This window comes from Chiloscyllium punctatum, chromosome 42 (assembly GCF_047496795.1).
Source record: "Chiloscyllium punctatum isolate Juve2018m chromosome 42, sChiPun1.3, whole genome shotgun sequence".
In the NCBI taxonomy this organism is placed as follows: domain Eukaryota; kingdom Metazoa; phylum Chordata; class Chondrichthyes; order Orectolobiformes; family Hemiscylliidae; genus Chiloscyllium; species Chiloscyllium punctatum.
Genome location: NC_092780.1, coordinates 23,935,723 through 23,963,249, shown reverse-complemented (window position 1 = coordinate 23,963,249; position 27,527 = coordinate 23,935,723). Strand labels below are relative to the sequence as shown.

Genomic DNA, 27,527 nt, shown 5'->3' with positions numbered 1-27,527 from the left:
TGTGTAACCTATCCCGGCACTTTGATTCACTGTGGCTTGTTAATACATTAGGTAACATTTTGTGTGAGGTAGCCCTATAAGTTTTGAACTGGAAGATGTGAGGATTTTTATCTTCTGCACTACAAAATAGCAAAGAACAGATGCTTTCTCACCACATGTAGAAGGACAATAACAAGCTTTTGACATTTTTTCAAATTTATTTTGCCACCTGAAAATGGTACATACAATCTTTCAGTTTTTTCTCTGCAGTGGTATATGGCAAAATGTCACCTGCAGTGATCTCTTAACTCCAGGGGAAGGTTTACACCTGACAAGTACTTTTTTCCTGTTGCCATAGAAACAGAGAACATAAAAAAGTGTCCTTGTAGTTGTCCCACCCGTCTTCAGGCCCGAAGTTTAAGCAAGTGGACCGTGGCTGTCGAATGAATTAGAATTCAATGCATAGAAAGTTTAGAGATGACTGCAAGTAAATTTCAAGTCCGTTTTACAAGAAGCAGACTGGGCCAATGTCAACACCAAATTCTTGATCAGCGCCACCAACATCCATAGGTGCAATGTCAATAATAGGCAGTCGTGATGTTTTCATCGTTTTGTATTCGAAGACTGTCCTGCCCCATTCGCCAGTATGTCTCTGTTGGTTAAAAAAAACAACAGTCATTACTAATTTGTGATAGTGGGTGGAGTACCTAAGTCCTAATGTATCATGTCCAATTATTTTCATCTTTATCACCTGTACAGACTGTTTATAATCCTTTCAATTTTGCTCAATGAAGTATCTTGACTCATTTTGTTTGCATGTCTCTAAGCATTAAAATTACCAAACGCTGAGTGCACAAGTTGCTTGGTAAGGTGCATTAGATCTTACTAACTCTATTGGCTGTCTATTGTTAATGAACAAGATCAAACTGTGCTCAGAGATCCTGTATTTCATTTTCTAAATGATAACGAAAAGACCTATTGCATTTCAAACTTACCGTGCAACCATCCTCAGAAACGGTGTATGTGAATCGACTGTTGCCTTCTGCTCTGATTTCAATTTCGTTGGAACCTTGGAGCAATACAGCCTTCTTCAGGTTACCAGCTTCCTCGTCCATGTAGGCAATGCTATTCTTACAGTGGTATGTGATGTTCTGGGTTGCCTCAGAGGACATCAAGCGCAGGAAGGTAATTTGGATTGCAACATCTCCAGCAAGGACACCATCATCACCACCATAGCCAAACTATAAAGAAAATAAATATAAGGTCAGCTTATTCCTAAAAGTTGTTAATTGAAGATAGTTGACATACAGTTTTGAAGCATTCTTCTGCTTTATTTATGATGCCAATTGCATCATAAATAAAACATAATTAGACACAATAAATTTTAGCGGATAATCATTTGTGTTTTCTTTTGCGAATATGCTTTATACCTGGAAGCCGCCATCCATGTTCTCGCCGAACCAGACATGCTTCTTCTCCTTTGGATTCTTGGTTGTGTACCAGTTCTTTTGTGGGATTGTCTGTGGGCTTGAGTAGACGCAGGTCTCACCAGTTTCCATGTTACAGTATACACGGATAGCATCCAGAGTGCAGCCTTGGTTAGGATCAATCCAATAATCGCCTATGGAATAAATGGTAAAGATCATCAGTGTTCCATTCTTGCTTCATCAAGTTTGGCTTCAGTCAATTTGTATAGCGTTTCATAATCTTTTTAGTGACATAATTTTGAACTTTTTATATTTGTATGTTTTGCTTTCATGAAACTTGTGTATGGCTATGATAGTCCCTGCATGCAATGTTTTGTATGGTTAATTTCAGCATTGTTCTGTACAATTTCAGCATTGGTTCTGTACAATATGGATATTTGTTTTAAGTATTTAAACTAACCGCTCTTCCAATCTGGGTGGCACATCTTCAGGTCACGGCAGGTACGGGCTGGGTTCTTTCTGGTGCCTTCAGGGCTGCGGATGCTCTCAATCTGCTGGGTCAGGGATTTCAGAGTGGTGTCAATTTGAATGTCGCGGTCTGCAACAGCCCCGGCATCATCAGCTCTGAAATAACGGAGTGGATCTGGGCCTTTGTCGGTTTGTGGTGCAGCGAATTGGAAGTCAAATCCTCCAGAAGATGGACCAGGTGGGCCAGGGATACCAGGAGGTCCAGGTGGGCCCTGGAAGGTGAACACAATTGTAGTTAAGTAAGGTTACATAGAAGCAGGTGAAGTTCATTCCAATTTGCAAACACAACAGCGTCAGGAGAGACGTTACTTACAGCAGGACCCATGTCACCATTACGACCACGAGGACCAGGTGGACCAATAGGACCAGGGAGACCACTAATACCATCTTTGCCAGGAGAACCAGAGGGACCAGCAGGACCCTGGTGGGAAGGGAAACACATTTACAAATGGTGCCAATGTAGTTTTATTAAAATATTCATGCAATTTGCCTAAAATTAAACAAAATAGTTGAATCACTGAATTAAAGTGATTAGAAATCATGCTACACATTCCAAGTCATTCCTGTTTTCTTTAGAAATTGTTTCCTCTATTAAAACAATGTTTAAAGACTATATTATATATTAAAATACTGACGGACTTGAAAAGAGACATTGCTTTTATACAAATGAAGAATATACTTACACGTGGGCCAGCAGCACCTGAAGGGCCAGCAGGACCTTGCTCACCAGGAGGACCCTGTGGGATTGCAGAAAGTATTTCAATATGGGAAATAAATAACAAGGAAAGAACAATTTTAGAAAGGGAATGGAGCTAAAGTTCTCAGATAAAAATGGATAACTTACAGGAGGACCAGGCAGACCTTGAATACCAGGGAAACCTCTGTGGCCTTTGATACCTCTTGCACCAGGCTCACCAGCTTCACCTCTATCACCACGGGAACCAACTGCACCCTGAAGTGAAGTGAAAAGGAACTTATTTTAGTTGCTCATATTTTGTGTTTCATTCTTTACAATGTTGGAAAGCTACCAAACGCTCACTTTACTATTGCTAAAATTTCCTCTCTCAAGTTAACTAACGCCATCTCTTGCAATTACAATTACACAATTTGGTTTAGTGAATTTATTTTGGTGTTTTTGTTGATCAGTAATGAAGAAACCAAAATAGCTTAACTATTGCTTATATCTAAATTGCATATCACCCAATTCATGTAAATATGCCAGTGTTTGCTGAGAATTTGTCAACAACTCTGAAAAGATGAGTGGTTATCTATTCAGCAAGCATAATCTTAAATAGCAGAGTTTACTTACCACAGGACCACGGGGACCCATTGGACCAGCAGGACCAGCAGGACCAGCAGCACCCTGAAGGTTAGAAAGAAACCCAGAGGTAAATATAATTTTCAAATTAATACATTAAATCTACATCATTGAAATCAGTATGTCTTAAATAATTCAAATTTTCAATTTTGACTCTTTCAGAGACAAAATACTTTTACTCCATTTTCTACATTCATTTGGAATTAGCAATGGAACATGAACAAATGACTACATGCAATCTGCAGTTGTTCACTTTGGAAGCTGGGTTTTAACCTGACATTAAATGAAATTTAACTGCATGATCTTTTAATCTGGATAAATATCTAATGTTGCAAGGCTGTACATTTAAAGAATTTGTCCAGAGTGCAAAATGCTGATAATTTTATGTATCCATATGAAAATATTTTGAAAAAAGCATAATTACTGGTTCACCACGATCGCCATTCTTGCCAGCAGGGCCAACTGGGCCAGGGGCACCAGGGGCACCAGGAGCACCGGGAGGACCAGATGGACCGGACTCACCACGATCACCCTACACAGGAATAACAGATTTGTTATAGCACAATAAGCACAATTGAAAAGAAAGGTACTCAAACAATTAAATAATACCGGTGAACTTGAAATAGAGAAAAACTAACCTTAGGACCAGGAGCACCATCACGACCAGGAGCACCTTCAGCACCAGGGGCACCCTGAAAACAGGTACAATATAATTCTCAATATTTGATATTAAAATGCATTGGTTTCATTCTTTTCACCAACAATGTATTTGCACACAACTACAGATGTTGGTGCAAGAGATTTTACGTCACACAAATTTTGAAGTTATTATTGACTACAGCATACATAATGAGCTTGGACACAACTGGAGAAGGAAAACAGGATAAACTTCCTCAGAAGAAATCTTATGCCAACAGAAGAAGCTTGACTTTTACTATTCAGTTGGCATGATTCATTTGATGTGACTGTGAAACAAAGGTCACCTCACACCAATATTAAACTTGTAGAGATATCGCAGCAACTCACAGCTATTCAGTCTGGGCTTTACACCATGTGTTCAGAAGAATTTATCCCACCACATGCATGTAGACAGATGTAAACACAGCCTCAAAATGTACTTTAAGTAGTTCAGGGAGTTGGATTTGTGGAAGTATCAGAATAATTGACTTCAGGGTGAATTATTGCAAAGATGAAAATTTGGAATTTGCTAATTTGTGCATCAATATAATTAATTTTCATTGGACAGTTATTACCTGAAAGGTAAATGGGTAAATACATGGTAAATGAACAAAGGATCTGAATATACAAGTACACCAGTCACAGAGTTAATCGCAGGTTAGCAAGGCCGTAAAAAGCAGACTATTTCTTGAGGCATAGAAATAAGCAGGAGAGGTGTTATCTAAATCTGTATCAAACCATAGTTTATAGTCATAAAAAAGGATGGAGGCGCAGGAGATGGTGCAGAGAAGACGTTCAAGGGTGATGCCAGAAATATCTGGCAAAAATATCAGGAAAGATTAAAGTAGAGCATGGATCCATGTTTTTGACATTTGTAAAGGTTTTGATAAAATGGATCCAGAAAGAATGTTTCCTTTTAGACGATATGTGGAGAAGGCATCAGTTCAACACAGTCACCAAGAAGTCTAAAAGGAATATAGAACTTGCAAGCATAGGTAGTGATTGAAGCAAAGAGTAGAGATTCATTTATGACAAGGAAAACAAGAATAGCAGATACAAGAAAGAAGGAAAAGAAAGCTATGAGAAGAAAGGAAGAAGATTGGGGAGAGGCTTGACAGAAGCCTATATGCTCCCATGGACTAGTTGGATCAAATGAATTGTGTCCAGTGTATTTTCTTTTGTTCAGAAGAATTGTGTGTTCAATTCTATTGATAAATGTGGTGTGTCATCCTATTTGTGTTATGTGCTCTGATTGAAATGCTTTGCTCTGTTTCAGCTGGTGACAGAAGGGTGATAAATTTTGAACAGAAGAGCTAATGTGTTCATATAATAATGCTTGGGGACAACAATGAGAAATCAATTGAAAAATCAAAACTTTAAGAAATGAAATTATTAACATCCTTACTTCACGACCAGATTCACCAGGTGGGCCAGCAATACCAGGAGGACCCATTGGGCCTGGGGGACCACGGTCACCAGGTGCACCAACTGGACCTTGTTTTCCAGGCTCACCCTAAACGACAAAGAAATAGTTTTTGCTTTGTGAGCATACGGACTTTGATGAAGAAACGATCGAACTTCATGGTTATAATGATAACATGACAAATCAAAGAGAATAAATGTGTTTTTTTAATCAGAAGAACATATTGATCTAGAGTCTGTTCATAAGCATTTATAAAGACAGCTAACTATCTTTAAATAAAACAAGTGCATTCTGTTAATTCCATGATAGAGTTTTCTGATAGCTCAGAAGCTTAGAAAAGATGTGGAATGTTGCATTCTGGTTGTATACTGCACATGAAGCATTGAAGAAAATTGATATTGTTCTGCAACTTACAGATTTGCCTTGGAGACCCATGTTACCACGATCTCCTTTTGGTCCAGTCAAACCAACTACACCACGGGATCCAGTAAGACCTTGAGGTCCAGGGAGACCGGATGGACCCTATGAGAAAAAGATGTACATAAAAGTTATAAAAGAACAGAAACAAATTGGTTTTATTTGTTCATATAGATAGTTTGTCAAAACTATTTCTATTTAAAATCAGTCACTATTGGTTCATAAGGTAAGCATCTGAAACACTGAAGCCCTATTTCATGTTTTATTCAATAATATACAAAGATTAAGTACAATATCTTTGCAAAATTTGTCCTGCCAAATTGGCAACAATAGAGTGGAACAACTTACAGTGGTTGACCCTTAGACTTCAATTGTTTGTAAGGAGGAGAAATGTGACTTTGGAAGTGGGGCAAATTGTATGGTCACCCATTATGCATGCCATTTGATAGTATGCATCACCATACTAAAGAAAAACATGAATTTCACCATTACATATTTTGGTATGTTGCAGGTGTGGCTTAATATGTTTATTTACAAATCATCATGTAAAAAAAAGTAATTGAACTTCATCCTCATGGCAAGAATAAAGTTCTCAATGTCTTTTGAAAATTGCACATTAGTTATTTTCTAAAAATGATTTTCTTAATTCTGAGATTTCAAGTCTGTGTGTTTTAAGCCAAGCAAACTTACAGGTGCACCATCAGAGCCAGGAGAACCTTTCTCGCCAGGGGGACCAGGAGGACCAATAGCACCAGGTTCACCAGGGCGACCAACAGGACCGGTTTCACCACGAATACCTTTGGCACCTTCTTTTCCAGATGGGCCAGATGGGCCAGGAGGACCAGCATTTCCCTACAAATGAATGCAGCAGTTAAAATGTGTATGTTCAAAAGCGATAATGATAGTAAAGAAATAGCTCAGAAAATGTCCTTACATTACCAACCAATATTGCTTATATTTTGCAATGATGTTAAAATTTTGTCCAATATTGTATTCATATATAAGCAGCAAAGTCTGTATCCTACTGCCTCATGATTTTGAATATATTAACAAATAAACTGAATAAATCATTTTAAAATATTTTTTAAATTGTACTTACACTTGGGCCAGGTGGACCAACTCTACCAGCAGCACCAGGGAAACCAGTGGCACCCTAAAAAAGATAACAAATAGTTATAAGAATTAATTTTTTGCCTAAATTAATCAGGTTTTTGATAGACATTTTCAGAATTATATGAAAATTCTTCTAATAATTAATGATATGGAAGTAACAACAATGAGTTTAAATGGCTCACCTATAAAATGGCTTTTGGCATATTTAAAATTCACTGTCCGCCATGTTTTGGCTCTGAGCTTACACCTCTGAATCAAGCTCAGTTGTCCCATTGCCACAATCACAAACCCATGAAAGATATGAGTCTGTGGCCCAGAATTTCTGGTCAGCAGTTAAGCAAAGGTACTTGCCGCTGACCTCGAGGAAAAATGTTCACAAAGATCCACCAATCTTTGTAGCATATCTTTTCCCTTTCCAGTCAGCAGTTTAAGTCCGATGCCATGTCGGAGGAATGCATGGGCCTACAACATGGACATCACCATGCAGGTAAGCTTCAATCTCATTGTTGTATTCACAGGTGGTAAAACAGGATGTTAAAAACAATCTTCCTAGAACAACATTTATTTAAGGAAATGTGGAATTTCTATTATTACAGATAAATTACATTTCTATCAATATTACTTCAGTTGCTTGGACAGTTAAGGTGCCTGGATATAACTGTAAAGTTAGTATGCCAATAAAAACCCAGGTAAGGTGTAGCCTTTTGAAGGTTTTTACAATAAGGCCAACAAAAGAATACAAATTCTCATCAATTCCTAAGATTACTGTGTGTGTGTATGGGTGTGTGTGGGTGGGGGTGGGGTGGGGTGAAGTAAAATACTCAATAGTGCATCCTCTGGGGATGTGTGCAATTAATGTTTGGAATTCTGTTAGCTTGAACATGTGGCGATTCCAAATGTTACAGTCAGTTTTTTCAATGGACTAATGACAATGAACACATTACTGCTGTTTAATCAAGGGCAATATATCACAATGGATAGGATAAAGAAACTGAATTTTGTGATCCCTGGATTCCAAAATGAACAAAGTACCAAATTTCAACACAGTAGCGTAAAAGAGGATTTCAGTCATTAGTCTGAAATAATTCAAAACATGAACTTACAGGTGGACCAGCAGGACCACGAGCACCTTTAGCACCAGGGGCACCAGTAGGACCCTGCGGAATTAGAAAAAAAAGAAGTGGCTTTGTATTAGGCGCTGACTTACATTAAAATGTGTCAGAAAATACAGTTCACTTTATAAGGTAAAAATCCAATTTTAGCTGAGGAAATTTTTGGTGCTTTTTTAATGGTTACTTACAGGAGGACCAGCAATTCCAACTGCACCAACAGGACCAGCAGGACCAGGATCACCCTTTGCTCCAGTATCACCAGGTTCACCTTTAGCACCAGGTTGACCATCTGCACCCTATTAAGAAAAGAAAGACTTAAATATTTTCAGCTAGGCAACACTGATGCTGTGCAAATTCCAATGTATATTGTCACGATGCTCTATGGGCAAGAAACTATTATTAACAACAGTTGCTACAATCATTATGAGGCAGGGTAACAAAATTAATTTTACATGCCGAGCAAATGCTTAAATATCCAACATTATTTTTCAAATTTACGTGAAGGCCATTTGTGCATGAATTTTCTGATAAACTCTATCTGCGAGCCTTATTTATTAATAAGTCATGATTTTTAATTCTCAATACTTACAGGAGGACCAGCGAAACCAGCAGGACCAGGAGAACCAGGTTCACCACGTTCGCCCTAAACAGCAGAATAAAAGATCAGAGGCATCCATTACCGTCAATGAAACATCCTTAGTTTTTGAGAAATGTCAAAAATATTGAATACTGTAAGAATTGAAAGGTACAAAAGTGCTTTATGATGGACCTGACAGGCAGCTGGCAGTGACTGTGATGCCATGCTTCCAATTTTGCAGCTCACACCAGTTGCATATTAGACCAACCAATAGCACAGGAGTCTTTGCAAATGCATTTAATGTCCTGTATGGTTTCTTAAAATATTAATTACTCACAGTAGCACCGCGAGCACCAACGGAACCAGCAGGACCAGGAGGACCAGCTTCACCCTACAAACAATATATATACAAAATATTATTACAACAAACAAAAACATAACATGAAAGTTTGGAATTAATACAATGCATTTAAAACTGTGATTTGGCTGTACTTCATGAAAAGTTGTTTTGTTTTGTAAGTTATTGATTTTGAGAAAGGAATATGAGTTCTCAGGTGTTTACTGATGTTATGTCATGCATTGATTTTGCATGTACTTCACTATGTTGAGGATGCATGGTGCGTTGGATTCAGTTTATAGATCTGTTCAAAGCATTTTATCAAAGAAGTAACAAGAACCAGTGAAAAACCATACCTTCTCACCAGGAGCTCCAGCATGTCCAGGTGGGCCAATTGCGCCTGTCATGCCCTAAGAAAATGATTACATCTTGCAATTAGAACATAGAACAATACAGCGCAGAACAGGCCCTTCGGCCCTCGATGTTGCGCTGACCTGTGAACTATTCTCAACTCGTCCCCCTACACTATCCCAAAATCATCTATGTGTTTATCTAAGGATTGTTTAAATCTCCCTAGTATCATAAAAACTGGTATTGTACTGAAACATAGAAGGATATGGTTGAATGGTAATATGACCAATGTAAAATCTATCCATTTAAAAATAGAAGACATTAATTGAACTTGTGCTTCCAGTAGGAAAGTATTCTCAATAGGAGTACAGGTAGGAGACAGGGCTGTCATATCACTGCATCAGTTCTCCAGCCTGAAATTCCATTGATCACAGTATCCTGCTAAGAGCGCTGGTCCAGGAATTTACCCAAAGCTTTCAAATTTACAGCAATGACCATGATCAGAACATTTAGAAAACAATTTGACTACTTACTCTCATTCCATCTTTGCCAGGAGCACCATCACTTCCCTTTGGACCTGTCTCACCCTTTGGAGAGAAAGAGAAGTCAAGGAAAGTTATTTTTCATCGCCTAAGTAAAAATGGCTAAAAACAACTAACATCTTCAGATATACAGTCGTTCAACACTTCAGTCAAAGCTAAAAGAATATCGCAAGATAACTGTGCAGCGTATACTCACTCTTGTACCCTTGGGACCAGGAAGACCACTAACACCAACGGCACCAGGCATACCCTGCAGACCAGGAGGACCCTGACCACCAGGAGCACCAACAGGACCAGCATCACCCTGAAAGGAATAAACAAGAGCTAATATTATGAGGTTATATGTGGCAAAAAGACTGTCTAAAAACAAATGAATACTTCCAGAGTTACAATGAATGTCTTTTATATTTACTGAAACATTGTTACAATAATGTCTGGTACACATGTTAAAGCAATGCACAGCTCTGGAGGCATCTCAAGTCAATGCCTCAATATATTGCTTGCTTTCAAAAAGGCAATGGAATTTGAAAATATAAAGGTGTTATTCCACACACTCTCTTGTCTCTGGGGCAGCTCTTCTTGTGCTATTTCCATTTTACATTTGTGTCACGCTCAGGTATGAAGTTTAAGCTGATGAGGTTTATATGCCTTTATGTTGGGTGGCTCAGTGGTTAACACTGCTGCCCCACAGCACCAGGGACCCAGGCCCACCCAAACCTTGGGTGACTGTCTGTGTGGAGTTTGCACGTTCTTCCTATGTCTGCGTGGCTTTCTGTGGGGTTCTCTGGTTTCCTCCCACAGACCAAAGATGTGCAAGTTTGGTGGGCTGGCCAAACTAAATCCCGCTGTCATGTGCAGGCTAAGTTAATTAACCAATTGTAAATGCAGAGTTATGTGCACAGGGTGGGTCTGGGTAGGATGCTCTTCAGAGGGTTAGTGCAGACTCAATAGGCCAAAATGGACTCTTCTTGCAGAAATTGTAGGGATTCTGTTGACAAATCTATGCATCATAGTGCCATCCACTTCATATATGCATGTACCCTCGTGTAATTAACTCCAATTCTTGCTGCATCCCTCTCCAGGCTAGGATACCAAATATATCCTAAAGTTCTAACTGCATCTCTGCTTGATCTCTGTACTGTCCATCCACAATCCAAGAATACAGACCTAATCCCAACCTTGTAGCCAAGAACTGATGTATGCTTCACCCATCAGTTTAAAAGTCATGTGTACTTATTTCTAACTTCCTAACTGTCTATCTCCATTCCATATATTTTCCAAATAGCTTGCTCACTGAGAATTGCATTTGAATCCCATACCCCTAGTATAGGTGCATACACAGCATTCACCTAGCCTAACCTCGGCATGTGATCTTCTGTATGAAGATGCATCTAGCACTACACTCCACTTAAAAACAAACTTGTAGAGGCAAACTAAGGCTGGTTTGAGATGAAGAAGCATCTGCAAGAGTCATCTTCATTTCTGGAATTGCAAGTATCATAATGTTTTGATGTAGAAACCCCTTATTTAAGGCCTTTAGTAAGTATGAAATCATTTTAGTCCTGATTCAAAGTCATTTCCTGTATGTTTTCGTGTGAAGATTTACCTTAGGGCCATCATTACCAGGAGCGCCAGGAGCACCACGAGCACCTGGAGGGCCAGCGGCACCAGGAGGACCACGTTCACCATTGAAACCTCTTTCACCCTAAAGAAAATCACATTGTACCATTAGAAAATCAGACTGCACCAATACAAAATTGCACAGAGTCAAATTCTGTGGCTGTATTTTTTTTTGGTTTGCTTTTAATCAAAATTCCAATTATAAACTTACTCTTGAGCCAGGAGCACCAGGAGCACCAACATCACCAGGCAAGCCCTATTGTACAAAAATAAACAGTAATTAAAATCCTCAAAGTTCTCAGACAAGCCTTCACTACAGAACTTTCATAGTACTGCTTTTCCTTTCTCTCTTAAAATTGTCACATTATTTCTCCTTTATTGCCATCCAACCAAACAAATAATGTTCCATGACAAGACTTTCGCTGTGTGTATTTTTAATGACTAATTTAATCTACTAAAGAAACCTTCTCCTATTTAGTTTCCACAAATACAATGCCTTGATTTCCTCTGATTAACTCTAATTTGCTATCCAGCAATCTAAGAAGCAAAATTAGAGAATCATTCATTGGAGTGGGTAGTAATACCACCTTCACAAAGATTTAGGACATCCAGTATTACATTCACATTAAACTAATACAATTCCTGTTTATAATCAAAGAGTGACTAAATCAGATAATGCTAAATATCTGGGAGTCATGGTCATCGATAATGCTGAATCAACTTCATAACTTATCAAAGATCATTTATTTGTCCATCTATGGATATACTTATTTCAAATAACATTGAAATCCTATTATGCTTGCAATCTTGCAATCTATGGTTCTGTCCTGATATATACACACCTGTTCGCCAGGTTTGCCAGCTTCACCAGCAGCACCGGGAGGACCTGGGAGACCCTGTGAAGGCACAATTGTAATAATGTGTATTAATAAAGTAGTAATGAAAGACCAATGAATTAATCCAAATCAGTGGTGCATTTTATGTTGGAAAGTTGTGAAGAGTATTGATGTTTTTATACCTGGAAGCCAGGAGGACCTGCGGGTCCTTGTTCACCTCTATCACCAGTTGGACCCTGTTTGAAAAAGATAAATAAAGATTCAAGTCTTGGTTTTGAATACTACATATTTCTATCAGTTTTACAATATGTACTAACTATGGATTAACATGACTGATATCCAGTCTATCATGCACCCAATGTCTCATGTTATATACAAACATTAAAAATATTAATATAAAAAGTCACTGTACAACATATTTGTTAATATCTGGTTTAGTATAAATTTACAAAAGACAAAAGAGAATGGACACAATATTTTTGTTTTCAGTGTTCACTTTAGCCAATCAGTCTACAACGTAATGTTGGGGTTGCTTCATTTTTTAAGCTAAGTACTATTTTTCCCTAATTGACTAGATTGTTACTTACAGCAGGACCAGCAGGACCAGGAGCACCAACTTCACCGTCTTTGCCAGCAGGACCCTACAGGAGAACATAATTAAATGACACCCATTAGTGATAATCATCCAATTCAAATGCTACTCATTGAGTTTGCAATTCAGATTATTAAACATTATTAAAGGCTATGTTGAATCTGTAATGTTATGAGATTGAGCAATTTGTATTACAACTTGTATTAAATTAATGAATGATAAAAATCATTAAAATATTAGTACAAGTATAATGGGAGTTAAGAGTAAGCAACATACTTACCACTGCGCCAACAGGACCAGTAATTCCTCTCTCACCAGATTTGCCAGGCTCACCCTATAGAATGCAATATATGAATAATTATGGGCTCATGTGATTCATGTAAACTGGAGACCTTTTTAAGATAACCTCTTGATTAACTGGATCTTGTTAATTCATAAGGTTACATGTTGTTTGTTTCTATAAAAAGCTTTGTACTAGGACTTTAATGTAGTAACAAAATTATCAAAACAAATCAATCCAGAAATACTGTATGTGATATCAGCCAGCTAAAAGCACCTGGAACTCATACAAATAGCTCTATCCTCTAACAAAGGAGCTGAACTACTAAAACCTCTGCGGCCTTAAGTTGCAAAGTTAGCATTATGTCATTTACTACTCCACCTACCCACTCATATCTAACTGTAAACTGAAATTGAGATTAGTGTGATTACATTAAGGCATATATTAGTGTGTTTTACAAAAACATATTTATTAAACAGAAGTTCATTTTTCTCCAAATTCTCACACTTTGGGCACTCGATGCTATCACACACTTTAATGGATGCTGGCTCTCATTATTATACATGCTTTGTGGTTTTTGATTTTGTTACTTACAGCAGCACCCTTAGGACCAGGGAAACCCATCACACCAGGCTGACCTCTTACACCAGCAGGACCAGGTGGACCAGGACGACCATCTTGACCAGCAGGACCCTGTTAGATTAATGTAGACTATCAAATATGGATAATTTGTAGGGTTGCCATAAACCTATACTTAAGAGGCTTTTACAGATTGTTTTGCTACATTTGTTCAATACACAAGTTGTGCAGTGTAAATTGAAATGCAGGGCCATGCTTTCTTTAAGATTTTCAAATCTATTCACTCTTTATAATGACAGCCTGGTACATATCTGGTGAACAACTTTCAGCAAATATTCTAAAATGTTTTCCTCAAGGAAATAAATACTTACAGGAGGACCAGACTTTCCATCAGCACCTGGGCTGCCAGGGCTACCAGTTAGACCCTAAAATAATTTAAAAAATGAATTAATATAGTGTCTAACAAATTCTTCAGAAATATTCGAATAACTTTTGCAGAATGAATTGCAGTTAGATAAGCAGCTAGATTGCACACTATACTGCACTACAAGAAGTCATAAAGGAAATCTACAGTGTTATTTATATGTAAACTGAGAAGAGTATTTCTCATTTCTGAAAGACATCAATAATGGAAGCCTGAACAAATAGCCAATAAAGAATACTGTCTCTGAATTTGAATAATCGCAAAAGTTCTATTAGAATGTATTCAGTAAAAACACTCTCAGAATCACTTCATACTTTCCAAACTAAAGGAGACAATTGCTTTGTGATATTTTACACTGAATTATATCAGGAATCAATCAGTGTCTTTATTAAATGTTATCACATTTGATTTTCTGTGTTTGAATCAAGTGTTTCATATAATTTAAAGATAAGTTAAATTTTGCCTCTTCTTTCAGCCTATTTCATAATTTATACAAGATGTCTTAAGTTACTGTAAGAAAAGATATATTGTCTTCTGAGACAAGATATAGAACCAGATTTTCTTCGATTTGCTAATTTTGGCATAAGCATAAAACAGGTAACAAATCAAAGGATTAGTTTTGCATCTAGGTCTTAGTTATAAGTAATGAGGAAAAGAACTGTGTCCCTTTTTGAAGTATGGACATACCATCTTGCCATAAGCACTGCATAATTTATATGTCTTGTGAATATGTTGTTTGCATTTTTGGAATAATAGCTTTTGTGTTCTCTATTGTGACAGAGTTTTTTAAAAATGTTGCTGAAGTGTTGGTCTGCTACCCTATTCTTGTCAAATACTCACTCTTGCACCAGGGAGACCAGCCTCACCAGGTCGGCCAGGTTCACCAGTGGCACCCTTGGGACCAAGAGGTCCTGGAGCACCACGCTCTCCTTGAATGCCCTGCAACAGGAAAGAAACAGAAACTGAGCAACTTGAAAGAATTTACAGACGGTATAGTTCCTATAACAATGAACAGAACAGAAGAGCTTCAAAAGAATTTCCATACCTTGGGACCTATTGGACCATCTGAGCCAGGGAAACCACGCAATCCAGGGCCACCCTGCAATGGAGAGAAAGTTAAGGGAACAAGATTATGCATCACCACTGTTGCCTCAGAGATTGTTGACATATTTGCCTACCAATTTAATATTACTAATAAAAATAGCATTTCTCACTTACACGTTCACCAGGGCTGCCAGGAAGACCCTGAATGCCAGGCTCACCACGGGCACCTCTCTTTCCTTCCTCACCAGCAGGGCCAGGGGGACCTTGGGGACCAGCAACACCCTAGGAAATATCAAAGTTACAATCAGTGACCATTCAATATTGTACATTTGATCATATTTCCTATTACATTAAAACAAATGAAACTGCTGAGTTCAAGTAATTGCTTAAAGTTTACGACAAATACTTACAGGTTCACCTTTTGCACCAGGTTCACCCTTGGAACCAGGGGCACCAGCTTCACCCTAAAGGGACAAACAAATGCTATTAAACATCAGAAGTCAATTATGAATCAAGCTTCTTTTACAAAAAGTGATTTGGATCTTTCTGAAATCTTGGTGCTGAAATTTTACAGAGGCTTCATTGGTGTTTTGCTATATGTCCGGTGGGACATCACCAGAGCCATTAAGAGAACAGTGAAAATTGCTGTGTTCAACTGTTGGTACAATCTCCATAGACGTTTTACAGCTTTGATGTGAGAAGTACAGTGGGAGATCAATTGAACTCCATGGAAGGTCAGCTGTTTGACATTGTTTAATGTGGAGAGACCAGCTAGACTGCAGATAAAGTAAGAGCTAGACTTCATTTTTTTTAGTTAAAATATTTGTTATTATGTACATACATGTGTTCGCATTGATGAATAGATTACAGCCAGTATTATTTTAAAATATTATATCAATGCAGCACAGCCATTTAGTTTTCTATGACTTGGATTGTACATCTTGGCTTTCATGTTAAGCTTTAGCACAACCAATTCTTGGGCTGCTGAAGAAAATTTTCATCAAGCGCTTGTTTACAAAATGAACACTTAATGAATCACATGTTTTGAGTGACAAGACCATTGTCAGGGTGACAAGTTCATGGTCTGATGTCCGTATGCTCAAGTGAATTGTAAAACAGCCATTAAATCAATCTCCCGCCTAATAGTGGGTCCATTGGACAGAAAACTGACTCAACTTTGGAAGAGAGGTCAAATCCTCAACAGGTAGGACAAACAGTAAGATAAAAGTTAACAGAAGAGAAGTAAGAAATATTATGAAAGTTAATAGGGTAGAATGGAATAGGGATAAAGATGAAATACAAACCAAGTCACTGAAACTTTTACTTTTATTTCAAACTGCTTTACTGACTTGGGGATATATCATTCTATGACTAATTATACAACTAACTTTGAGTCTGGAGTAAATACAAGCCCATTCAAAGCTTCATTTGGTAAAATATGTGACTTAAGGTCTTGATGTAATGACTGGTCTATGAATAGTCTAGACCCACTAACATTTGAAAGACTATTCTAATCTCCCTCTCAATGCAGTGGACGATGAGAAACAATGAGATCCTGTGGATCTAGCAGCCACTTACCGTGTTACCCTTAGGACCAGTAGGTCCGACAGCACCTTGTGGGCCACTTGGTCCTCGTGGACCAGGGAAGCCAGGAGCACCAGAAATACCAGGAGCACCCTAGAACATAAATGGTCATAATATCACTCAGTGCAATCATCATTTACCAGAAAATCCTAGTTCATCAAAATAAGTCAGGAAGTGAATAGAATTATTTACTCACAGCTGCACCTTTGGCTCCAGGTTGACCATCAGTACCAGCGAGGCCCTAATGATGAATAAAAGAAAATATTAATGAGATCAGTGTTTGAGAAAGCCAAGGCACATGTCAACATGGGTGACAGTCTTTAGAATTTTCAAACAGGTAGAATTAACTTATGTAGTCCAATTCAGGACAAGCAACACATGCCTGACTTGCTAGAAATGGGATGTTAACATCCCATTGAAGAATACCCCTAACCCCAATCTGATTTCCATCCTCCCAGCTGCAAGTACTTACAGGAGCGCCAGTTGGGCCAGCAGGTCCAGGGTTGCCAGGTTCACCACGAGCACCAGCAGGACCATCAGCACCACGACCACCAGCAGGACCAGCTTCACCCTAAAGAAAAAACAATCGATGAATTCTGACTGAACAAATTGCTTCATTTGTCATTTGTGCTAGAATTCTAATGCAGCACAGAGAATGTCAGGTAGAAATGACTAGGGCCTTTTCAAAGGACTGGTATTCCATCATTTCACTGGATTTAATTGAGTGGATGCCACGAGCATTTTGTTTGAGTCAGTAAAGCATATCATGACACGTCCCAGAAGTGAAGCATGTCTGACAACTTGAGTGTTGCAAAGTTAAGTAATTCAGATCTGGGATTAGAATCAGGGTGAAGACTGATGTTTTTCCAGACAGTGTTTGGTGTTCCCTTGAGGCTTTTCAGTTTGAACTAGATGAAGTGGCATCCTAGCATGTGCCCATCAAGCTGGCATTTCACCACACACTGATGCCCAACTGTAATATCCATAGTGGACAGATATGTTTAAAATAGGAAAACATTGGATACTTAAGAAGTGAACTCATTGAAAATAAATAATGGAACAATTATTCTTCAATTTCTACACTGTAAGCTAAAATGGTATTTCACTCTAATTGGGCTAGGCCACAGAACACCAAAGGGGCTAAATGACCTATTGCCATGTTCCTAACTGCCATGTAATTCTCATGTAAAGTGATCTTTTTGTTATAAAAGTTTTAAAATTAATGCTTTGCAATATGCATGTGAACCTCATTTCAAGTTATTGCTCTTTCATTTACTTCCTCTTGGTTTAATCAGATATTAATCTATGAATACTCCAGGGGAAATCTTACACACTGTTCCCACCCTCGCCTTGACGGCCTCCATTTTGAAACTCAGACTGCAGTTCTCTTCAGAGGTACACCTTTGTTCTGATTCAGAATGAAAATGTTCAGGACTTAATGTCAGTCTCGGCATGAATAAAAGTCACTCCTTTCTCCTTAAGAGAATAGTTGAGAAGAGTTCACGAACATGTGTACTGTCAATGCACCGCTAAGTGCAACTGAGAAACAGTTAACAGTATCCTTCTCACAGAAAAGTTCCTTGGGGAAAAAAGTTAGGTATTTCTTTTCAATCCTAACTAGCAGCACAATGAGAAAGAATGGTGCCTGCTACCATTATTCTCTGGGGACAGTTAGTGGAGTCAAAGATAACTGTGTTCTCACATTAGAGAGATACACTGAAATCACCTGGATTAGGTACTGCAGCAATATCTTAAGGCATGAACAATTTACACTGTATGAGCCACGTCGAAGCTAAAATTGCTTCAACTTGACCTCCACACTACAGAAGGAGCTTCCTCATTGATTTCTCTCCATTCAGAGTTATGCTTGCTAAGGTGACATCATGAAGAACATTAATTGTATTAGGGCACAGTTATAACTTTAATTGACAAAGTTGTAGCATATATATCATACCTTGGCACCAGGAGCACCAGGGAATCCAGGGGGACCAGCTGGACCAACAGGGCCCTGAAAGATAAGTATTTAGAACATGTTACATTCTGAAAAAGGGAAAACATAATCGGTAAATCTCATATAGAGTAATCAGTTGACACAATGTACTTACAGGTGGGCCAGCAGCACCAGCAGCACCATCGTTACCACGAGCACCCTGCAATAATTAAGGGAAGAGCTCATTGTTATCCTGTGGCAAAATGAGTCAAACAATAAATATCCAAGTTAACATCAAATAAATTCTTAAGGCAGCAAATCAGATAGGTGTTCTAATTAGTTTATAAATATAATTTTGTACTTACAGCAGGACCAGGGGCACCAGATCGACCTCGTTCACCAGCTTGACCACGAGAACCCTGTTGAAAGTAAAACATGTTACTTCTATTCATCATTATAACTGTAAAACCATATGGCATCATAATTTTGCTTGCCAATGCTTGTGTGTAAACATGATTGTACTATCTATCTACAAAAGGTAACAAATTTTGTTTAAAAGGTAGGCCCACCAATTTCTAGATGATTCCCTCTATCTTGGGCCTTATTGTCAACAGATCAGAGCAATGCCTAACAAAATGTATCTGTATGTGTGTTTCCAGTTATTTAAGGCTTTCAATTAAGAATCTGCAGAAATATCAGTTGTAGGTGTTCCCATGAAGTGGTGTTCTCTGCTTTATCTTGATTATCTACATTTTTCACTTAATTCATGAACTGAAGAATGTGTAGACAGTAACAGCAAACTGTTGTCCTAAGCAATATTAATATCAGTGTTATTTAGGTCTAGTGTGTTTTGTTCTTACAGCTTAGTTATGGTTATCAAACTAATGGACTGTGTATGATAAATTTACTTCTCCTGTATGGTAAGTTCTCACCGAACTATTTTTTTCAGGAAAAATGTTAATTTGTTTACCATTGCACCGGGGCTGCCATTTTCACCAGGAGCACCAGCTTCACCCTTTTCAAAGTAAAATGGAAGTCACAGTTAGAACACTGAGCTATTATTACTCAAATAATACAATTATTGTGCACAACAGAAGAGAAAGTATTATTACAAAATTTGTCAATGGAACATGGAGGCATTACCTTAGGGCCAGCGGGTCCAGGATCACCCTTAGCACCATCTAGACCATTGTAACCCTGTACAAAAAAGGAAAAGTTATGAGAATCTACTAAATCAAAAAAAAACATTCAAAGCCAAAAGCATCTCTTTGAATTTAAATTACTGTACAAACTCAATCAGTGTTATTCACAGAAACTATCATTGTTGGCATACTAATGTATCATATTTGACTAAACTACAACTCACTCTGTGTCCTTTGATTCCTGGCAGTCCGGGTGTTCCAGGGAAACCACGAGCACCCTAAAATATAACAAACGATTGGTTAAAATATGGGAAATTGCTGAAAAGCTGTTTTGCACTAGCAAAGAATTATGTAAGGTGGATTCATTCATGCATTTTTGAAATTGAGGCAATATATTTTTGAATGTTGACAATTTCAGAATGCCCCCTTCCTCTTGGACTGTAATCAGTGGCTTTTGTTTAGTAACTAACCATGTGACAGAGAAGAAACTGACATACTAGGTGTCAGGCATGTTGCAATATCCTTATCAAGAAGTGTTGGTAGAAAATCCTTTACCTGAGGACCAGGGGCACCACGGTCACCAGGGCGACCAGGCTTGCCACTTTCACCCTATGGAGGAAAAGACAAAGGTCAGCCATTTGCAAACGGTCAATTATCTTGAATAAGGCACAAATATGCTCTGAATATGCACATTTATGAATTTAGTTCTAATCAGTATGTTTCAAGGACTGGTTTTAAAATGTTATGCAATTAATTATCACACAGTTCCAATATAAAATCAGTTTGGCAGAATTGGTTGGACTCAATGGTTAAAAACAGATTCGTGAAATTAAAGCTGAATGTAACAAGCAATTCTGTCCAAAAACAGAAAGCAAGTAGCCAATTGTTGCATATTATTTTACTAATTGAAGTTATAGACCATTTGATGCTACTTACATCATCACCATTCTTTCCAGGAGGGCCAGGAGGACCACGTGGACCCATTGGACCCTAAAATGTTTAAAATACAAGGTCATAATATTAAGACATGGTAAACACAAGGAACTGGTGTCTTGCAGTTCACTATTCTAAATAGCTAAGTTTCAATCTGTTAGTGAAACTGTGAGCGGGCATCACAATGCTTTCATACCCAGCATCTGTACATTTGTAAACTATCTTCACGTAGCGTCAATGGTTTAAAAAAAAGTCCCACCTTGTGGGGAATTATTTTGAAAAGTAGAAATCATAAGTTTCTAAAACAAATTTAACATGAATCAACATGATGATCTGAACTGCAGTGACTTTTAGTTTACTGAATACTTACAGGTGCACCTGGTTCACCAGGTTCTCCTTGGTGTCCCTGGAATCCTTGAGGACCCTAGAGATTAAAAAACATAGCACACATTTTAACAATCATGGTCTTTCCATGTATTCGGAATCTATATTACAATCCAATTAAAGTTCTGCACTCCTTCTTCACAACTGAAAATGATTAACATTTTATATCTTAAATATATATTAATTCCATTGATATTTAGCTTTTTTATTCAGTAGTCAATGGTCAACTGGTATTTTAGGAAAAAAGCATTTGCATACTTACGGGTGTACCAGGTGGGCCGGGAGCTCCTCTGGGACCCATTGGACCCTAGGATACAAATGTGGTTCATTAGTAAAAAGGCACAGTCTTATGGATCTTTGCAACTTGTTTTTTAACCTTACATTAGAAATAAAATTATGATGATATGTCAAAATTCATCACATCAAAAATTAAATTCTAATCTGTATCCTCAAGCCAATGACTCTACTCTTTCCTGATCTTAAGTTAATAGTTTTATTGCTCTAAACCATTCATTGTTACAGACTTTCTTCCTGCTAGGTCAAAGTTAATTGTACATTACGCCACTCTCAGGTGGTTACATGTAACCTACTTAATTTGGGAGTGTCAAACTGACATAAAACAATATAACTGTTGAGGGCCATTGTTGCATCTTCTATGTATTGTAAGGAAAAGGGAAAGATGGGCTCATACCATAGGTCCGGGCATTGGAATACCACCAGATGTTTTCTCACTAAAGCCACTCATCTGAGGGAGGAAGTTCTGGAAGAAAACAAAGTGATTTAGATGCCTGTGGCCTGTGAGATGTATTGAAAATTATTAGACCCGTTGCACTTTGCATTTCATTAGGTAAGTATTGAAGGCCACTTACTCCGCCAAGGCCAGATGTTCCAGGTGGACCAGGTGGACCAGGGGGGCCATCACGACCTGGAGGTCCTGGGATTCCATCTCTTCCTGGTAAACCTGGAAGTCCCTAAAAATGCAAAAAAATGTTCAGTGTTACAGATGAAAATATTGTGTATAGCACTTCATTTTAGTTGCAATCATAGCCCCAGCAACATTTTTAGCTATTATCATCTCTTCAGTTGTCACTTCCTGTTTACCATCACTTCCTGTCTCCAAAGCCTCTCCATCATTGGCAAAGGATTCCAATTCATTTTAACACAACCCCATAAGAATAATACTGGCAATTAATTGTGGATGATTATAATACATTTAACTTCAAGCCCTCTGTATTTTAATATTTAGTTTTTACATATAGTGTCTATGAATATTTGCTCTTTTGTCTTTCAGTTATCCTTTTGGACATTTTGTAGCTTTTTAAAAAGTTATGTTAAAGTTAAGGACCTTACAACTTGGAAGCAATAATGTCACATTTGTTTCAATAAGATAGTAACAATCAACTTACTCTATCACCTTTAGGACCAGGTTCTCCTTTGGGGCCTTGAGGTCCCTGAAAAAAAAGGTATTGTATTATAATTAGATTTGCAAGAAAAGGAAAAGTTAATACATTTTCAATTTATTGTAAATTTAAGGTTTTTTTTGACCTGTAAATAAAAAAATATTTACCTGAATACCAGGGCCAGAGGGATACTGGAAAAAAAAGACAATTAATTAAGTCAGTATTTGGATATATGTTACAAGTAACTGTGCAAATATGTCATTGTCATATTCTTGAAGGAAAACATGATGTACTTACTGTTTCTCCGCCATCTGCTGTAAGAGAATTTTAAAAAAATTAATCCATATACACATTTTTCTCAAATAACATAGCATTGTAATTATTGCGCAGAAATGGTAGATAATTTATTTATTGTGCATATGTTTTGAGGGAGGAGAGAATGACAGAAAATGACTTTTAAGATTCCTTCCTGTTTTCGCTCTACTTGAGGCTGTGACATGTTCATTGAATCATTCAATGATGTCATAGTTAAAATTTATTTTTAAAAGGAAACCCAAAGTGCTTAAATTGGTTTAAGCAAAACTTTTTTTCAGATCAAATGCTTCAGAAAAAGACAACAATATGGGGGTTGCTTTGTCAAAGGCACTCACTTAAAATTAAAAGTGGCTTATTTATATTTATCGTGACTGTGTTTACTGTAATTTTCTCCTGACATAACCCGATAATCTTCACTGTCATTTTCACCATAAAATGACAAAACGTTTCTTAACAAACTGTAAATGTTGACTCCCTAGTATGTAATCATTACTGTTTTGAATTGAATTCATCCAAACTCTCAAAGGCAATGTGCCTTTTGGCAGTAGTTATAGTCACGTTGAGAATTGTCCAATTCCAATTGCTGCCTAGTACCTATTACTGCTACCTCTTCCTCAGCTGCTTTGCTGTTGATAATTGAATTTGGTAGCGTTGCGCGAGGATCTAACATAAATTGCTGGACGTCTGCTCAAGGACGACCTTTAGCCCCTTGAAATAATTGACCGAGGCGCGTGCAAGAGGAGGGACCAGGGCAAACACTTACGTTCTTGGCTGGGGCAGACGGGGCAGCATTCTCCAGGGCGGATTTCAGCATCGGGGCAGTCGCTAGTTTCCTCGCAGATTATGTCGTCACAAAGGACCCGGCCACTGTCACAGACGCAAATCTGACAGGGCTGGGGTTTCCAGATGTCCTTGTCTTCGTACTGATTTCCATCCTTGTAGCAGCTCGTTCCGCTATCTGAGAATCAATGGGATACAATATAAAACCAGGGTGATACCGAGCGCCCTCTAATGCGCAGAAAGGCAAAAAGGTGACAAATGCCCCAAATTCAAAGGGACTGGAAAATTCATGCAGATTCATGTTTATCTATTTATTTTGTGCCACAAACAGCAAAAGACGGAACTGATAACGCTATTCCTCTATATTTAAAGCAAAACATGCACTTTGATATTTGTGACATTCAACACAAGACTTGCCTAGATTTAAGTTTCAAAACTGCACCTTTTTTGTGCTCTTTATTTTCAAGGGACTTCCTTTACTTTACACCGACATTATTTAACGGAACACGTTGCTGTGAGTGTTAAAAGCTTTCAAGCCAAGAATATCAGGTGAGAAATTCAACAGATGGCGTTCAAGCTCCACCTCAGATTTCCTAACCAGTGCCAAATTGGCACTGCAGGCAGGAGGCTGGAAGAACACAGCAAGCCAGTCAGCATCAGGAGGTGCAGAAGTCGATGTTTCGGGTATAACCCTTTTTCACTGCAGTCAACAGTGAACTACACAAAAATGCACCCGACACAAACAAGGTATTTTAGACAATTGTGCTGTAACTTTATTTAAAACACGTCAGTGCAGAATTGTTATGTGGTGCTGGAGTAAGTCAGTGGATTTCTGAAGAAGAATCATATTGTACTCGAAACTTTAATTCTGTCTCTCTCCACAAATGCTACCAGACCAGCTGAGTTTTCTTTTGCCAGCCCTGAGTTTTTTTTTAAAATTAGAACGTGATTATATTGGAAAAGATGCTTTTTCAATAGCTACAATTTTACATGCTGTCTAGAGATGGCGCTATTGGGCCAAAGCACTGGACTGCTCGCAACTTGTCTGGGTTTCAATATGATGTCCCAACATCTGGATTGTCTCTACTCCGGACACTAACTTTGTTTTTCTGAAACAACTTAATTTCTTGGCTTAGACTGTAAATACGCAAATTTTCGGAATTGGAACGATTTCGATTTTCTTTAAAGTTATCTTATGCCAGTAATTCAATTGTACCTGCAAACTAAATTTCTAACTAGGTAAAATCACGAAAAATCAAATCTAGATTTTACCCCTTAATGTATTTTACTCGCTTTAATGATGTTCTAAGTGTATTTTAATTCACGCTGCGGTCTGTTCTCCTTCTCCTTGACACTATTTTCCATTTGGAACCAGTTCATTCGAAATTCGCCACAAAGGATCTGTTCCAAAGTGACACACCCACTACCAAAAGCAGCTGCTTTCTACCAGTTATCTGGAAAATACTCCTTCACTTCCAACTAAAATGGTCTTTGTTCTGTTTGCCTTTCTTAAACAGGGCGGATACAACAATTCTGCAGGTTGGCGTAGAAGCTAGACAGTCCGACAGCCACGTAATACACAAATGTGGTTTCTTTTATAATGCACCCCATCCCCTAGGGATCGAAAAACCTATTCCATAAAAGGAAATTCGTTGCAGTAAACTATTTCAAATTGTTTACATAGTTCAAAACAAAACTCAACAAGCTTTCGGAAAACTCCAAACATTACCATCTGAAACTAACATCAGGAGAATATTGCCTGACTTTTTTTTGAATCTGCAATCCTGCAAGTCAATTTCACATTACAGCTTTCTGTGCAAACTTTCAATGCAATTCAAAGTTATGCATCCCTCTCCTGTTAATTGTCGATCGTCGCGTTCGCCTCTTTAGCGGGCGAGAGACGGGAGACTTTTCAAATCGTTCCTTCAGGGTGAGACAAGGAAAACGAGAAAGCAACACTTACTGTCATCGTCCGCTTGACATCTTCCCACCACTAACGTTGCTGCTAGTAACAGCAAAGTCCGCGTATCCACAAAGCTGAACATGTCTAAATATTAGACATGTAGACTCTTTGGGGTAAAAAGGGGAAACTTTCTTTAGCGTCCGGACATACAATGGTTCTGGTGTGTAATTCCAAGCTTCAGCACCGTGCCCCAGCAGAAACTTCCTACTGTTCCGTTTGCCGATCGCCTGTCCTTTTATGTGTGCCATGGCTTTGGAGGTGTGAACCGTTGCCGCCCATCTCCAGGCAGACAACACCGCCCCCCCCCCTCCCCACACACACACACACACCCACCACCACTACCCCAACCCAGTCTCCTCCTCCGGTTGGAAACCAGCGAAGTCCCCGCCTGCGGGAGGATCCAATTGTCCTTGACCATCCACCACCATGTACATAGATGCCTTCCTCCAATCGGGATGGAACGAGGGAATTCTGGACGGCTGGTCTGAGCCGCCATGTGGCTGTTGGACTCACACTTACACTCCACCCCCAACCCCCAACCCCGATGCAAGACCCATTTAATTTGATGAACCATAATTTTTTTTTCGAAAACCTATTCTTCTTAAGGCAAAAGCACATCATTTCTCAAAGGCATTTTTAAAAATTGGCTACGTTTCAGAGGCTGTTCAGAGCAGAGAGACACGTTGGAGCATGACTCGGTCAAAGAGGGGCTGGAAAACTCTCAAGCAAAGGAACGGCTTCGCTCTTCCTAACCCAGCATACACGTAATCACTTTTATTGATACGCCAACTCATCAGTTTTTTTCCCAAAAAAAGTTGTGAAGCAACACCACTTGACTGAGGAAACCTCCAGGAAACCAGAGTTTAAACAAAAAGACCCAAATCCAAACGTTTAGATGGGAACTGATTTAAATACAAGAAATAAGTCAAATTGTCAATGTTTTCTGCATCTTAGTCCCCGTTACAGAATCACCCCGTCGCCTGATGTGAACCTAACAGGGAGATTACTCTATTCATGGGGATGCACGGGTATTTTTAATCAGAAGCATTAGAATCGAAATATATAAACCCCAAAGCTCATCAACCTGAAGGGTTTTAACAATGGCATTATTCCCCGATCGGAATTCGATTGGTTTGAACTGGAAACATTCGCGCCTTGCTAGGATTGCATGTGTTTTTGTTTTGTTTGCAACAATTTGATTGTTACTGTATAAACAACACCTGTGAGGATGATGGATTTTGTTTTCTCTTGCTAGCCTCAGTACTCTCATCTCCATAAGGATGTCCTGGTGTGGGGATTGGGGAAGTGATATGTGGCACAGAGACTGGGTAACAACATCGAAATCAACGTGTCGCCGCATCATCCTGCTCCGAGGATTTAATGGTTTGGGATGTGGCGCTTGAACGAAATCTGTCGTGTATTGTAATCCCTATGAGAAGCAGCAATGAATGTTTCAATCAGTCGTTTAAACTCTAACAATTCAGCTTCCTATTCTTAGACGTTTAAAGAATAATTCCATAAAGTGACCACCAATTCGTTTCAGAACAAACTAACGGCTAAAGGGAACTCCCAGAGCTGAACATGCTAAATTCTTCCCCAGTCAGGAGAATCCTTTTCTCATAACGTGGCGGGTATGATAGAACCCAACGTTCAGGTCACGGGCGGTGTATTAATGTGTTTGTTCAGCTCACTTTCTGATCGTTTGGTGAATTGACGATGCGCCTGAAAACGGTTTTGCAAAGCCCGCAGTTGACGTGGTAACGATGCAGGGTCTGCAGTTAAGGTCATCAAGGTGCAAGAGTTGATCAAAGTTCCCTATCGGCTGCATGTTTTCCAGCGCTAAACCATGAAACGGAGCACTCCAAGACGGGGTAGGGGGTGGGGGAGAAGAGATTTGGCAGTATTTAGAGGGTGCATTG

General features: G+C 38.6%; 1 protein-coding gene across 2 annotated transcripts; it reads right to left on the bottom strand.

Annotated features, from left to right (window-relative positions):
• Nucleotides 1-177: 177 nt before the first annotated feature.
• Nucleotides 178-25,832, bottom strand: LOC140465831 (uncharacterized). 2 transcript variants are annotated; one of them, XM_072561658.1, is made up of 53 exons: nucleotides 25,609-25,832; nucleotides 23,629-23,823; nucleotides 22,848-22,864; nucleotides 22,718-22,741; nucleotides 22,557-22,601; nucleotides 22,020-22,121; nucleotides 21,842-21,910; nucleotides 21,413-21,457; nucleotides 21,137-21,190; nucleotides 20,770-20,823; nucleotides 20,389-20,442; nucleotides 20,058-20,111; nucleotides 19,835-19,888; nucleotides 19,662-19,706; nucleotides 19,057-19,110; nucleotides 18,867-18,911; nucleotides 18,716-18,769; nucleotides 17,234-17,332; nucleotides 16,958-17,002; nucleotides 16,756-16,854; nucleotides 15,588-15,641; nucleotides 15,352-15,459; nucleotides 15,179-15,232; nucleotides 14,974-15,072; nucleotides 14,081-14,134; nucleotides 13,725-13,823; nucleotides 13,131-13,184; nucleotides 12,846-12,899; nucleotides 12,441-12,494; nucleotides 12,265-12,318; nucleotides 11,634-11,678; nucleotides 11,409-11,507; nucleotides 9,999-10,106; nucleotides 9,794-9,847; nucleotides 9,266-9,319; nucleotides 8,910-8,963; nucleotides 8,585-8,638; nucleotides 8,184-8,291; nucleotides 7,987-8,040; nucleotides 6,870-6,923; nucleotides 6,461-6,622; nucleotides 5,768-5,875; nucleotides 5,336-5,443; nucleotides 3,891-3,944; nucleotides 3,677-3,784; nucleotides 3,244-3,297; nucleotides 2,779-2,886; nucleotides 2,618-2,671; nucleotides 2,248-2,355; nucleotides 1,867-2,146; nucleotides 1,410-1,600; nucleotides 975-1,220; nucleotides 178-631 (listed from the first exon to the last, which is right to left on the bottom strand). In XM_072561658.1, the coding sequence occupies exons 1-53, from the start codon at nucleotides 25,688-25,690 to the stop codon at nucleotides 485-487; spliced, it is 4,386 nt and encodes a 1,461-aa protein (XP_072417759.1). In that variant the 5' UTR covers nucleotides 25,691-25,832; the 3' UTR covers nucleotides 178-484. The 2 variants fall into 2 exon arrangements, with proteins under 2 accessions (XP_072417759.1, XP_072417761.1); XM_072561660.1 differs by lacking the exons at nucleotides 18,716-18,769; nucleotides 18,867-18,911 and having other exon boundaries at nucleotides 17,234-17,297; nucleotides 19,067-19,110.
• Nucleotides 25,833-27,527: the final 1,695 nt, after the last annotated feature.

Excerpts from the sequence above, each read along its gene's own strand:
- LOC140465831 (XM_072561658.1), bottom strand. The coding sequence starts at position 25,690 with ATGTTCAGCTTTGTGGATACGCGGACTTTGCTGTTACTAGCAGCAACG. Across the intron at positions 13,824-14,080 it reads ATGGAAAGTCTGGTCCTCCT|GGTCCTGCTGGTCAAGATGG; the intron begins GTAAGTATTTAT and ends TTAATCTAACAG. Across the intron at positions 2,887-3,243 it reads TGGGTCCCCGTGGTCCTGTG|GGTGCAGTTGGTTCCCGTGG; the intron begins GTAAGTAAACTC and ends ACTTCACTTCAG.